We start from the raw sequence: 13,796 nt of genomic DNA on the forward strand, positions 1-13,796 counted from the left end.
GATTACTGAAATGATTAGTTGTCCGAAATTGTATTCAAAGTGTTCATAATTTCAAAACTGATCAAATAGTATCCTTCTTGAATTTCAAATAACAGAGAGAACCGTTCGTTAAGAGTTTGTATCCTGAAATTATGTTTTCATTATGAGGTGCTGACGTCTTTTTTGTGAGCTAATTAATTCACGTTTGCTAATGAAACGCTTACTTTCATTTATATCACTAATTATTTGATAATTGTTGCATCAATACTTCTTGTAACTTCTTGAGTTATCACACCACGAGATTACAAAAATAAAAGTATCGTAAACAAGCGTGAGTAAAATTGCACAGTGTGTGTCAGATATTTATTGGGCATGAAAAAATTCCTGACGCTCATGTTAAGACTGATAAATGTTTAATTTGTTTGTGTTTAAAATCAAGTCCAATTAGTTTGAAAAGAGATGATTCCTAAAAACAAGGAACTAACAATTTGAGGAAAAATGGAATATTCTTGATAAAGTAAAACCAACCTCATTAGCTTAGCTTTATCGTAAAATGGTAAAATGCCCATAAATAGGGCAACACTTGGCATGGGTCTGGACTGTGGGGCATTGTGACTGAGGGAGTCGTTCGAGGACGTCTGTTTGGATTGAGGTGGAGATGGAGGTGTCCCTTCGACTGTCAAATACGAACCAGTTCTCCACTCACGGGGACCTACAAAACAACTAACTGCATGATGCTGTAATAAGCAATGTTGAACAAATAAAAATTTCAGCGCCATGTTTTTTCGGCGCCAAATTTTTCGGACTTTTCGTGCCGATTTGAGAGAAATTGATTTTTTTCCGAATTACGGAAATTTTTTCCGAATTCTTAGCTCCGTAAATCTACTTTAGCGTCGAATAATTAAATCAGATCTTTGAAACTCATTTTCTTTGAGAAGTTATCGATGCTGAAACACTTCTACGTCTTCTTCACCACACATCAAAAGAGAAATGCTTGGGAGAGAATTTTTTCAGGAGAAACCATTGCGGGCTTATTTTTTGTGGCTTTTCATTATTACAAAAAGCATAAAAGTTTAAAACACTTTTCGCAATTTTAAATTTGTTTGGCAAATTTTGGAATTTTTGTCCTCAATTTACAGCTAAATAAAAATTTTTCTCCAAAATTGCTTATCCTGCAGAACTAATGGAATCAAAACTTTTGGTCTGATTTCTGATTTGGAATGTTAACAACTGAGTGTCAGCAGTGGCAAAAATGCGAAATTGAAGATATAAACGTTACGGAAAAAAACTCTGTAGTTGCTGCTCAAACTATCCTTCTTCATTGCATTTGTTTCTTTTCATTTTGCTGGAGAATAATTTATCTCTCCAACAAACAAAATTTCAAGGAATTGGTTTTCCGCAGCATATTTTAGAACCAACAGAAATACTTAGCAGATTACTAAAAAAAATATAGCCGTGTAACGGCTCTGTGAGATAATTTAGAATGTAATAAAAAAACATTTACAAGTTTAGAAAAGTAAAGTGAATTAATTTTGACATGCTTGATGCGCCATGGCTTTGTCTCAGTGGTCCATGGAATTGTGTATGAAACTGTAACAACTGTACATGAGATAAACTTATCCATTTAACTATGTCATGACATGCGTATAATGCCAACTACTGTTATTTTATAATTGAATTATTAAAAAAATGGGTATTTGACTTGCTGGATAATTGGCATTGGGTGAATTGCCATGTAAAAAAAACAAAATTAATTAATTATTTCGTTATTTGTGCATTGAGTTATTTTTTGTTATATAGTTCTTATCTAGATTATATTTATTAATTCACGGGGTTTCAAGCAGAACTAGAGAACAATTTATAGAACATGGAGAATGAATTTTTAATTTCGACTCATTAATTTTTCATTTTTTCTGCTCTTTTTTCTTCTAAATTAGATACCATAAAAATCACAACCGAAAACATACAAATGGAACAAATTCACAATAGTATTGCTGAATCGAAGTTACATTTTCAGATTAGTTTTTGTGGCTTCAGAAAACAAATTTTGTTGTATGGAGTGAAGTTTTTGGCCATCTTAAACTGTTTATTTTTTGTCAGTGCACATTTAATAAAAATAAAATGAGGGAATTTGGGGCTGTTTTGTCTGGAATATTTTGCGTAGTAGTGTTTAATTTGGACATTCCAGACGCCGACCAAAACATTTTAAATTGCTGATTGAGCAGTTATATAATCAATGCTAAAACGTGAGAGTATTTCACGCGGCTCTTAGTTTATGGAAACCAATTGCAGATTGAAGGAAATTAATGTTAAACCGTTACGAGTCGTTTGTCCCTAAGCGAGTTTTGCTGCCCTACGAGGGGTCGTGGACAACGCTTGTGTATTTGTAAAATCTAATTAAAATTTTTTGTAAATTGAATTTACGTAAAATCTACTTACTATCTTAGCCGGACAATTCATGCTTCCATGTTTCAAAAATCAGCAATTTATTCTAAGGTAAGCGTTGTTCACAAAAGTTATTTAAAAATACATGGATTGATTGCAAATTTGCACCAGGGTTAAAATATTCCTAATGATTGGTCGAAAGTTCAGCATGTCGTGAAGACCACAATGTGAATAATTATTTCTTCGCCTTCATATTTTTATTGTTTTTTGTTACTTTTTAAATATGCCAACTAATATCATAATTAATGTTACAACTATTGATAAGGATGCTACCTTTGCAGAGTTGCCATGGTTCGTTTTTGAGGGTGAGGTTGACGTGCTCTGCTTGATCACTCCTGTATACCCTGCCCGCCTCTCTTCCTGTTAGAGTACAAGAGTGTCCCAAGGTCAAAGGGTCATCTTCTATCTGCCCCCGTTTTGATAGCACTCGCGAGAACACAGCTACAAAAAAAGACGAACAAGGAATGTTCGCTAGTTAAAAACCAGTAATTTACGAAGTTTTGTATCTGATGTGATTAAAAAAATGTTTTAGATCTGATAAAGGTTTTTACAAAATGAGAGTTATTTTCTGCCTGTGGGATATTTATTCTACTCCAAGTTTACTACAACGCACATAATAAGAAGAGGAGACTGTATTCACAAATATTGCTTGTACCATTTTTTAACGCAAATTTTAAGAAAAATTCCGAAAAAATTTGCTGAGCAACAAGATGAAAGGCCGATAATCGATACTGAACAGGTTCCATTTGAATACTTACTCTCTTCACATAGCCATCTGAATCAGAGACATCTTTTAAGACCATTAATAATCTCGCATTTAAATTTGTTATACTGAGTTGCAAGTTAATAATTTGAGATTTTCCGCGACTTAAACTACGGTTCTTGACTATGCATTTTTAGTCATTGTCCAGCTCGTTACTAGATTTCGAATTTTTACACGCACTAATTGTTTCAAAAATGACCTGGTTGTGAATTTTTACGCGTGGTTTTGAAGTTTTGAGCGATTACCTCAACTTGGAGTTACCTGGTGCGGGGTAAAGTTCGTTATTGAGTACCCAATGCATACTCTGGTTGACATTGTTGAATCCCTGGTATAGACTGCGCACTGTCTCGAATATGGCTAGACATAGCCCTGTGATAACCAGGAGGTGGAAGAAGAGGGAGGCAATCCGCTTCCACCATCGCATCCTTCAAATCCGCCAACAAACAACTGTTTCTGATTATTCGAAACAAAAATTTTCCACAACTTTTGTCAATTTTATTTTGGCTTGGAAGACGAGTTCAAATTTTAGGCCCCAAAATTATCAACGGTTGCAAGTCTTAATTACTACATTTTCCATAATTTAGCTCGATTCTAAGTTGTCTTATTGCAAATAAGGGGATTTCAGTAGTTTAACTAAGTATTTTTTTTAAAAAAATTTGTTCTTCCGAATAAAAAATTTCTTCGAAATATTAAATTCCTTTAAACAATTTTGTTTTAATGAACTTTATTTTGGGGAAACATCTTTCTGGTCAAAAGACATTTTCATTTTTATATCGAACGTGGCAGAAGGAATAGGGAATAATTAGACCATAAAAGACAGCCAAGAGGTTGAAAATTTTGATTCAGACGGGGTTTTTAAACCTCGTCAGAGAAATAATTGGAATCAAGATTTTGGACTTAAGAAAATTAAATTCAAATTAATACACTGCTTTCTGGTTAAGTTCGGTTTTCAAAAATATTTTGATTCCATTTTCTGATATTGCGCTTCTCAAAACTTAAACTGAGTTGTACATGATTGACTGTTTTTTTCCTGTTTTCTGAAAAAAAATTGGAAATAGCAAAACAAAGCATTCAAATAGTAAAACAAAGCATTCAAATAGCAAAAAACTGAAAATAGCAAAACAAAGCATTCAAATAGCTTGCTGCCATTCTTTCTTTTAATTTTTTTTGCAGTTCTCGCTCAGAAAAGAAGTTATAAATAAAATTTTTCTTTTCATGGCAACTGTAAAGATTTTTTAGACACCGCTTTGCCTAGCATTGCTACCAAAAGACTTCATGGCTGCGCAAAGAATGAGCAGTTTACATTTCGCCATGTGATATTTCATAAAAAGTTCTTTTCTGGGAAAAGCCTTTGATTTATAAATATATATATATATATATATATATATATATATATATATATATATATATATATATGCATGCATTAAAATCATTTGCTAAAGATGTGGCAGGTGTCTGTAAAAAATGGCATTTTGAGGGGAAAAAACTATACATTTCTTCTAAAAAATTTACAGCAGTTGGCACCGCTCTATTTATTTCTGACCAGCAAATTACTGACACATTAGTTTGCACTCCAAGAAAGCAATGATGGAGATTAATTATGTTTTAGGAAACTAGGACTTTTTGACATTTTCGGGAAAGTTTTGTTCGCTTTTTAAAGTCTTTTGTCTTTCTCCTTTTCACTCGACTGTTTACCTCTCTGTTTTTGAGAAAAAATAGAAGAAGATCATACTCTTTTTTGTGCCAGTTTCTGATGATATGGTGGAATAGAATTGTTTGAAACAAAAGAAATAATCATTTACTTATGAAACATGTTTTAAAGTAAAATATCTATTTTTGCTTGTTGCGTACAATGACTTTGAGTTTCGAAGATGGCAGCGTGAACGGGTTCCGAAAATCTCTCAAAATTCAAAACAACCAAAGAAATTTTTAAGAAAACTGAAGTAACATTGTCTCGCAAAAAAGCTATTATTGGAAAATTCTCGGAAATAAAAGTTCATTAGTTTGAGGCTAGCGTTCAATTTTTTTAAAAAAAAGTTGACGGCGTGATGCTTGCCGGATGCTTTGATCATTCGTTCAACTCTACACCATGGCAATAGTCCAATAACTTCTCCAAAAGATTCATCAAGACAGCTTTTTAGAAAAACTTCAATGTAAGTAAAACGTTTGGTTCTTTTCCGACATATATCATGAATTTTGTAGAAAACTGTCATACTGGTTTAACTGTTTATTTTTCTTTCTTCTTTGCAATAAGCAATTTTTTTTCAATGCTTTTTAAGATACGGGGACTCTGCTAGGAATGTCAAGATGATCTAAGTGATTGTATGATTGTTTAAATTTGTTGATTGCTTTTATTTAATTACCATAATTGTATTCAAAAAAGAACACAATCTAATAACAGTGACGTTCTCTGCCGCTTTAGAAACTATCAAGATGAAAAGTTTCTGATAGAGTATTTTTAATTGGAAGGCCAGAATGAAAGCACATGAAATTGCGGTAACAAATGTTCTAATTGCAATAATGTTTTAATGGCTCAGAATTGTCACAAATGTCTATTGTTAGCGAGTCAAAACAGTTCTATCTAAAGTTGTGATCGGCTATGTTTGCTGGTCAAGAACTGATTGGTTACCACCTGTAGGTAGGCAAGATCTCGAACTACTGAAACATTGTCAAGGTTCTATCATTTCTCGCAAACCAAATAATTTTTTTTTCTGGCTACGAGACTTTTAAATCTATTGTGTTCACTTTAAAAAGGGTAAATCAGTAATGTCGGGAGAAGTTCTCTCAGAGGACTGGTGAGCGGCTGCCTTTGTCAGTAGCCAGATACATTTTAGAGAGTACCTTTAACCTAAATGAGGTTTCGTGCAGTTAGCGTGGCGGGGGAGCATACGGAAGGAGAAAGCGGGTTGAGGGTGAGGGGGAGGGGAGCCGATATGGTTGAATGGGCGAAGTGAGAGGGTCACGTTCTAAGAACCGCCCTTATATGTCACCAAAAAATATTCGGTGAATCGCGTACATAGAATCTAGGGAGCCAAAAGTCTCAAAGAGGTCTTAATGCCTTCTAGGCGTTGCCTGTTTGTCCCGTCAGAAAAAAGATCGGTCAAGCATAAAATCGCTCAAGAAATGCAGCATGACTAAAATAAATGATACGAATTTCATTTGCAAATTTGCAAGTTTTGAAATTTGCTTGTTTTGAAAATTTTCTCGAAAATCATCCCACAAATTTCATTAAAATGAGAAAATATGTGAGCAAATCCCTCTCAAAGTTATGACAATCATTAAAACATTTTAACTCTTTGTGTATCCTTGAGTTCAAAATGCTGAAAAAACAGTACTTTTCACTGAGGTTACACCCTTCAGTGGCATATTCTGGATTGGTCCATCTATGCTTCGTTTTGTTTTTTTGGTGGTTTTATGCAGTTGTGTTTTTGAATCATATCGCTGATGATTGATAATTAGAGAACTATTCAAATGGGCCGAAATTGATGCGTTTGAGCGCGTATTAAGTTGCCCTTTGGTTTTTGATCGCTTAAACAAATCTTTCCACACTGCTTCTATGCATAAGAAATTGCTGATTTTATGGAATAGTAAGTCATATAAGCTGCCACTAATCAAAAAATGTGGTCTCATCCAGGGAAAGAAAAAGAAACAAAAAAGTTAACAAAATTTAGGCGGAACAGCTGCTGATTTTCCTCTTGCTCCATTTTTGTCTGTTATCGCTTTCAGGGGAGTTTTTCACGCTTTTCTCATGCGTGAATTCATCAGGGCAATCGATTGCAACTTCTGTGTTCGAGTAACCATTCTTCGTCGACTTCTGAAGGTTTTCGGGGTTGATAAAATTGGTGTTCTCATAAAGTTCATGGCGTAAATTGTTGTTTTTTAAATCTCCGTCGATATAATGAGAATCAAATTTCAAAGTCATGTTCTTTTGACAGGTTTTGGTAACGAGAATTTTAATGGGATAGCATTTGGAAATCGATAATAACCTGAAGCTAGGATTAGAGAGGAAAAATAGAGTGAAAATTACCTTCAAATGAGATTAAATTGAAGTAAAAAGTGACAAGTTGGAGCAAAGAAACAGATTAAAAGTTGATCTCCCAAAAGTAAATTGTTGCGGAAAAGGCAAGTAAGTATTTCTGGATTATAATTTTTGCCATGATGTCTTGCACGCGGTGTGATGAAATAAAAATTTCACGTTTGGATAAACAGGAAAAGATAATCCGAAACAAACTGAACCGAATTATTGGATGCGTCGTTTTTGAAGCAATATGTTGACAAATTTTGTTATAAATATTTAGACTATAAGTAATAGATATTCGCTTGAAATAATGCGGCCGTAGTTTCCACTTTCACGTGCACTAAATTGAAACAAAAATCAACTTCTATCGGCAAATAAAAAGACGACCACCTTATCGTAAAAGTTGGACTCAGTGTATTTTATGTTTATTTTGAAAGGAACTTCTCAAAAGATAATAAAAACCAAAAAGTAAAATACTCAGTAAAAAGAGGGTCTGAAAAAAGAAAGCAAAAATCCTTTGAAGCTGCGATATTTTTGTAGTTGTCCTCATATAACCCCTCAAATTTTATGGGAAGTTATCAGGCGTGTTTTTCTTTTCTTTGTTATAAAAAATGAAGATAACGAGAGTACAATGATAACTATACTTCTGATACTAAACCAGATTAGACTTGAATGGTTTTTCGGTTATATACTGATAAACAAAGACTCTTGACCTCAATCATATACCATTTAAGTTAGTAGTTGTAAGACAGGAATTGTTGAAAAGAAGACCGCGGGGAATGTTTGAACAGTTTCAAGACGATAGAAAATTACCTAGAAGATTAAGTTGAGGAGTGCTGTAGCAATGGCTATTAATTAAAGTTTTTGAAATAGGGTATTTTATAATACACGACCCGGGAAGTCTCAGCGACTTAATTAGTTATAAGTATTTTCCATGAATACCTGTAATCAGAAGGAGTGGTTTTGATCTTTGTTTTTTTTTACTACTGAGCAAGCATCCTTTCATTATTGTAATCTGATAAGCAGTCTCGGAGGAGTAAATTTGCAGAGCAATAAACTCGGTCTCGTGTAAACTGATATTCTTTGGAGAAAGACGATGCTATTCTGGGAACCTGTTCACTAATAAGGCATCATCTTCTGTTTTAGACACTGGGGACACTCCTACTACTCCTTTACTCGTTATCCTGCAATCATCATTTATCATCCAAGTTCATCCAACTACACCCAGATTTCAAATACAAATCAAATACATACTGTGTTCTGTAATAAAGACAAAAGAGTAAGAGCTAGCCAATTATCATCAGTGGGTGTTCTGGTACCCACCCATCGTGTATCTATTAATTAATATGTAATAGTATACACCTGGCCAAATCTTATTACTTTTGCTCCTTTTACCCTCACCGGGAAAATCAGAATGATAATTACGGTGCATTGCAATTACTGTGTCTGACGCCATATTAGTTTCATGATTTTTGTGTACCTTACATGTTCAGAGTTTTTTGTCTGGTTATGACAGATTTTATATCAAAAACTCCTTTTTAACTTGACTGAAACAGTTATATAAACAATCAATGGATTAAAAGACTCATAATTTAATCGGATGTTTCAGTTGGAGGGGGTACTGGGAAACACCATATAAGGGTCTGATGACTGTGCAGTGACAGACTCTGACAGAAAATATTTACTCAATCAGTCGTTCTCTTCCCTTGCTGTTAAACGATTTTTTTTTAAAAATTGAGAACTATGAAATAGCCCCACTTTCTATGTTAAGGCAATTTTTGACTTTTTTAGGGCAACCGAGAGCGGGAAATTTCGTATCGCGTTACCCCAGTGATTGTGGAATTTTGATCGCGTAAGATCTGATAAGATGCTGACTAAGTACGTTCTGATAAGATCTTACACGATAAAAATTTCTCTTAACAGAATTTTTATCGTGAACGTTCTGATAAGATTAATTTTTATCGTGTAAGATCTATATCTTACACGATAAAAATTAATCTTATCAGAACGTACACGATAAAAATTCTGTTAAGAGGAATTTTTATCGTGTAAGAGCTTATCAGACATCTTATAAGATAAACATTCCTCTTATCAGAATTTTTATCGTGTAAGATCTGATAAGACATCTTATAAGATAAACATTCCTCTTACCAGAATTTTTATCAAGTAAGATCTGATAAGAAGGAATTTTTATCGTGTAAGATCTGATAAGACATCTTATAAGATAAACATTCCTCTTACCAGAATTTTTATCAAGTAAGATCTGATAAGAAGGAATTTCTATCGTGTAAGATCTTATAAGACGGAATTTTTATCGTGTAAGATCTTATAAGACATGTTTTAATGATTTCAATATAACCGTATAATGTAGACAAGTTCCAATGAAAGTAAAAAATCAGTCAACTAACCAATTATGAAAGAAAAAAATGAGTGTTGATTCTGTTTTGGCGGCAGTTTTATTGTGAGTGTTAAATGGGTACTTTGACTAAATATAGCAGTCCAAGATAGTTTCGGTCTTAGCGCTTCAGCGAAAGCCCTTGCCACTGGAATAACCTTTTTGACAATATTTTATAAGTCTTAAAGAACAGTATAAGATACTTTTCTCTTTGTTGCTCTTACGCTTAAGTGTTGCATGCTTGAAATCAACTCTGAATTGTCTTCAATTTGAAGAGCATGCCAAACTTCAAGAACTTTAGATTCATAGCTTTCCAATTGTTTATTGTGTAAGATCTGATAAGAGGAAATTTTCATCGTGTAAGATCTGATAAGACGGAATTTTTATCGTGTAAGATCTGACAGGACGGAATTTTTATCGTGTAAGATCTGATAAGACGGATTTTTTATCGTGTAAAAACTTATAAGAGGAATTTTTGTCGTGTAAGAACTTATAGGAGGAATTTTTATCGTATAAGATCTGAAAAACGTCTTATCAGATCTGATAAGAAGATGCATCCCCTTACAGGCTATTAGCAAGATGGTTTTGTCAGAAATTTGTCAGATCTGACAGGATAAAAATTCCAGAATCACTGGGGTAGAGCTCTCTGCGCCCAGAATTCTGTAAAATTGCACTTTTTAAAACACATTTTTCTGCAAAAATTTAGCGAGATTTCCGGCTATTTTGGCAGAATATTTGGTCCTAAAGAGTACTTTTGATCACTTGGCAATTTTTTGAACACTGTAAAATAGCGAGGAAATTTTTTCAGCTCTGCCGTTAATGAAGATAAAATTTCTGCCGCTAATTTAACAAAAGAAGAACTTTTGGACCAAAAACATAAACTAAGATCTCTTTTCCTCGCTAAACAAAACAAATATGCTACTGGCCTTTCCTTACTTTACGTTTCTATTAAGACAATTAAACCTGCGTTTGTTTTTAGTTTCATAGCATTGACTCAATCAATTTGCCTTGTCCTATCTAATCTTTTTTTTTAAAGATTTTGTCTCTGCGATTAAAAACTGAAGTTGTTGTTACTACACCTACAAGAAACAACGATAAATACAATCTAACTTAGCGCTCAACTTGTTACAAAATAGAAAAAAAAGGAAAGCTGTCCATTTTTTTTGTTTTCCAGTTTTTGCCAAAAGATCTAAACTGGCTTGTGTCAACAATCAATGCTTCTCGGCTTCTTGTACCAAAACTTTTTTTTGTTTCAATTTTAAAAAACCCACGATTTTGAGCAATATTTTAGTGAATTTAGCATTTTATCAGTTTTGATAATTTCTATCATATCCATATAAAAGTTATCGAAATTTCGCTGACTCACGAAGTTTTGTTTTCAATTTTTTTTCACATATATTTATAGTATGATTGTCGATTAAACGTTAGCAATATGATTTGGTTATTGAATGCTTTCCCTGCTCTGAAATTCTCTCTTTTTAATTTGTGTATGTGGCAACTTCATTCAAAAATATATATTTTTTTGGTTTCTTTCATCGAAATGATTAGGACTTCTTTTTTTTGATTAGCCATTTTAATTCTTGGCAGATTAGTCTAAATACAAAATTTTTCAGAAATGGCTAATAGTTTTTCATTTTTTAACTATCTTTCAAGTTTTTATCGGAGCAAAACTTTTGCAATTTCTAGCGGTAGATCTGTATTAAACAACTAGTGACTGATTCTAAGCATAGTTTTTGCCTTCTGCAACATTCTTCGAAACCAAATTCAATTGAAACAATTGAAACAAAGACAAATACTTTTTTTGAGATTTTGGTCTCAGAATATCAACAGTTAGCAAAAAATATCAAGTGTCGCCTCAGAAAATTCGACAAAGAGCATTTGATCCGCATTTTAATGTTTACTTTATCGTTTAGGTGATTGCTCCCATGATGGCATGACTCCACTTTACAAAAGTTTTTAATATTATTTGCGAGTTTACTGTTTCTCACTGTGTAAAGGCTAAATCCAAATGTCCTCTTTCTGTTTCTCAGCTTTCGCCTGCTTTTCTGTTACTTAGTCCCATTTGCGAAAGTTTCTGACAATTTTAATGACTGTGAAAACCGCCGGAGAATTTTCAACGCAAAATTTTATTTAATTTTCAATTGTTTTGTATTTTCTGCAGTCTGAATCGACTTACAAAAATTTTTGGACGGAGAACGCTGATCGGCATAGGGTTGTGAAGAACAATTTAATACGTCTGCCATTCGTCAAATTTTAATAGCTTTTTGTTTCTAATGGAGGACTGTCGTAGTTTTTTTCAGCCGTTTTGAAAACTTAGGAAACATCAGAGAGGACATGTTTCAGTTTCTTCAGTTTTTTAAGTTTCTAAAAGCAGCTGTCTTTTGAACGAAAATTGCAATCATATGCAAAGTGTTCCTTTGAAACTCTCCGGACTAGTAACATGAGCTCAAAAGAAAATGAAAATGTTTACTCCACATTAAAAAAGATAAGAGTAGAAGAAGGTGGTGATTTCAAACCCATTCAACGAGTGCTAAAGTATCCTCCAGTTTACAAAAACAATGCAACAATACTATGAAAAGGCGTATTCGTTCATTTACCACTATTGCAATATTCTATGCCCCGCACAGAATCATGCAAACCTTTTTGTTTATTATTATTCAGTTCTCTTCTTTTGTGGTCTTTTAATTGCTTATTTCACTAATTTAACTATATTTTTTGTTTTAAAAGTTGTTATGTGCCTATCTTCACTCGATCTACCATGCTCAAGTCTGTTCTAAATCCTTTTCTACAAAGGAAAACAGCTCCAATCTTTAGATCTAGAGAAAACCTAATTAGTTTCAAAAGAGTGCTTGATTTTTGCCACATATGGTCTACAAAGTCTACATAATGTCTCGTTTCAAGACTTAATTAAATTTCTGATGATTATTTTGTCGTTTGATTATTTTGTTGTTTTATGATCCAAAATATCGTCTTTTGTTCCTTTGACAACTGTGGGGTATCTAAATTTTGGTTTTAGCAGAAGCTTTCTCATGCTTGGAAGAACAAGTTAAACTATTTTTTAAATTTATCTTCTAGAATTGCCACAGAAGCTGTCAATTGTGAAATTGTAGCCCAATTTGTGTTATTCCTATTTTTCTAAATAAGGATTTATAAATTTGAGCAGATAAAGTAGGAGTCTTTAGGGATCAATATATGGTTAAGTGTTTCTCATTATCGAATCACCGCAAAGACGAGCTCAGTCAAAATTTGCTAACTATATTATGTTAGCTCCCCAGAAAATGGCATCAATAATGATATTGAGCCATTAAGCCTAATCAAGTGATTTAGTGAAGGTCTTTTTCATTTGTAGCTATCGAGAGTAATGTTTTCGTATTATGCGATGTTTGGTACTCGCTGAAATCAGCGTAAATTATACCAAATCCAGCCCAGGTTTTGAATTTCTCTAATGCCTCTAGTTTAAACATTGAAACTGGAAATCACCTCGAGCGCTTACTGTTTTTGTTCTGGCTTTCCTCTGGCTTTCTTCTAGCTTTTTTCCTTTTTATTCCAATTCAATTTTGATCTCACGATAGCATTGCAGGATGATGCAAGGTAAACACCGGGTCTCGACTAGGGTGAACAAAAACAATCCATAGATGGGCAAATCGTTAACCTTTTGACCTAGTGTAATACATTTGGAGGTGCTAGTATTACGAGGGTAACTAATGCACATAATTGAATCACAAATTGATACTTGAAAAATTTTATGATGCAATAATAAAATTCCAACTACTTTCTTTTGCGAAAATTTTCAATGCAGTAACAACCAAAAAAAATGATCCCATCAAACGAAAATTATTCTAAGCTTGCAGCTAATGCATTGGCAAGCAGGTGCAATTATAAAAAACGCCCAACTTTAGTGCACAATCATCCCCTCACAGGAAAGCAAACTGGAGAATTTTATCCAATTTAGATACATACGCTTCAGAACAGATTTCAAAAATTTGTCAACAGAAATCTAGGTCTGCCTAAAAATTTGTTCAAAAATTGCATCCTAGATTCCGCATTTGTTTGCCTATTAATTAAAAGTAGAGGCAAACAATTTGCAAAAACAAACGATAGGACTTTTAAATTTTTTCATCATAATAAAAGCTAAGTTAGAACATTTAAGTAGCATAATTTTTTCTGTTACACACTGACGCGCACGCAAAAAAACA

General features: G+C 33.4%; 1 protein-coding gene across 1 annotated transcript; it reads right to left on the minus strand.

Annotated features, from left to right (window-relative positions):
• Window positions 1-507: 507 nt before the first annotated feature.
• On the minus strand, window positions 508-3,619 carry LOC142356676 (uncharacterized; the record flags this gene model as incomplete). Its single annotated transcript, XM_075408503.1, has 3 exons — window positions 3,449-3,619; window positions 2,698-2,865; window positions 508-691 (listed from the first exon to the last, which is right to left on the minus strand). Coding segments are annotated over exons 1-3 (515 nt in total), but the record flags the coding sequence as incomplete, so codon positions are not given.
• Between the last annotated feature and the right edge of the window lie 10,177 nt (window positions 3,620-13,796).

Source organism: Convolutriloba macropyga, unplaced genomic scaffold (assembly GCF_964194025.1).
Source record: "Convolutriloba macropyga unplaced genomic scaffold, txConMacr16.3 SCAFFOLD_2062, whole genome shotgun sequence".
In the NCBI taxonomy this organism is placed as follows: Eukaryota; Metazoa; Xenacoelomorpha; order Acoela; family Convolutidae; genus Convolutriloba; species Convolutriloba macropyga.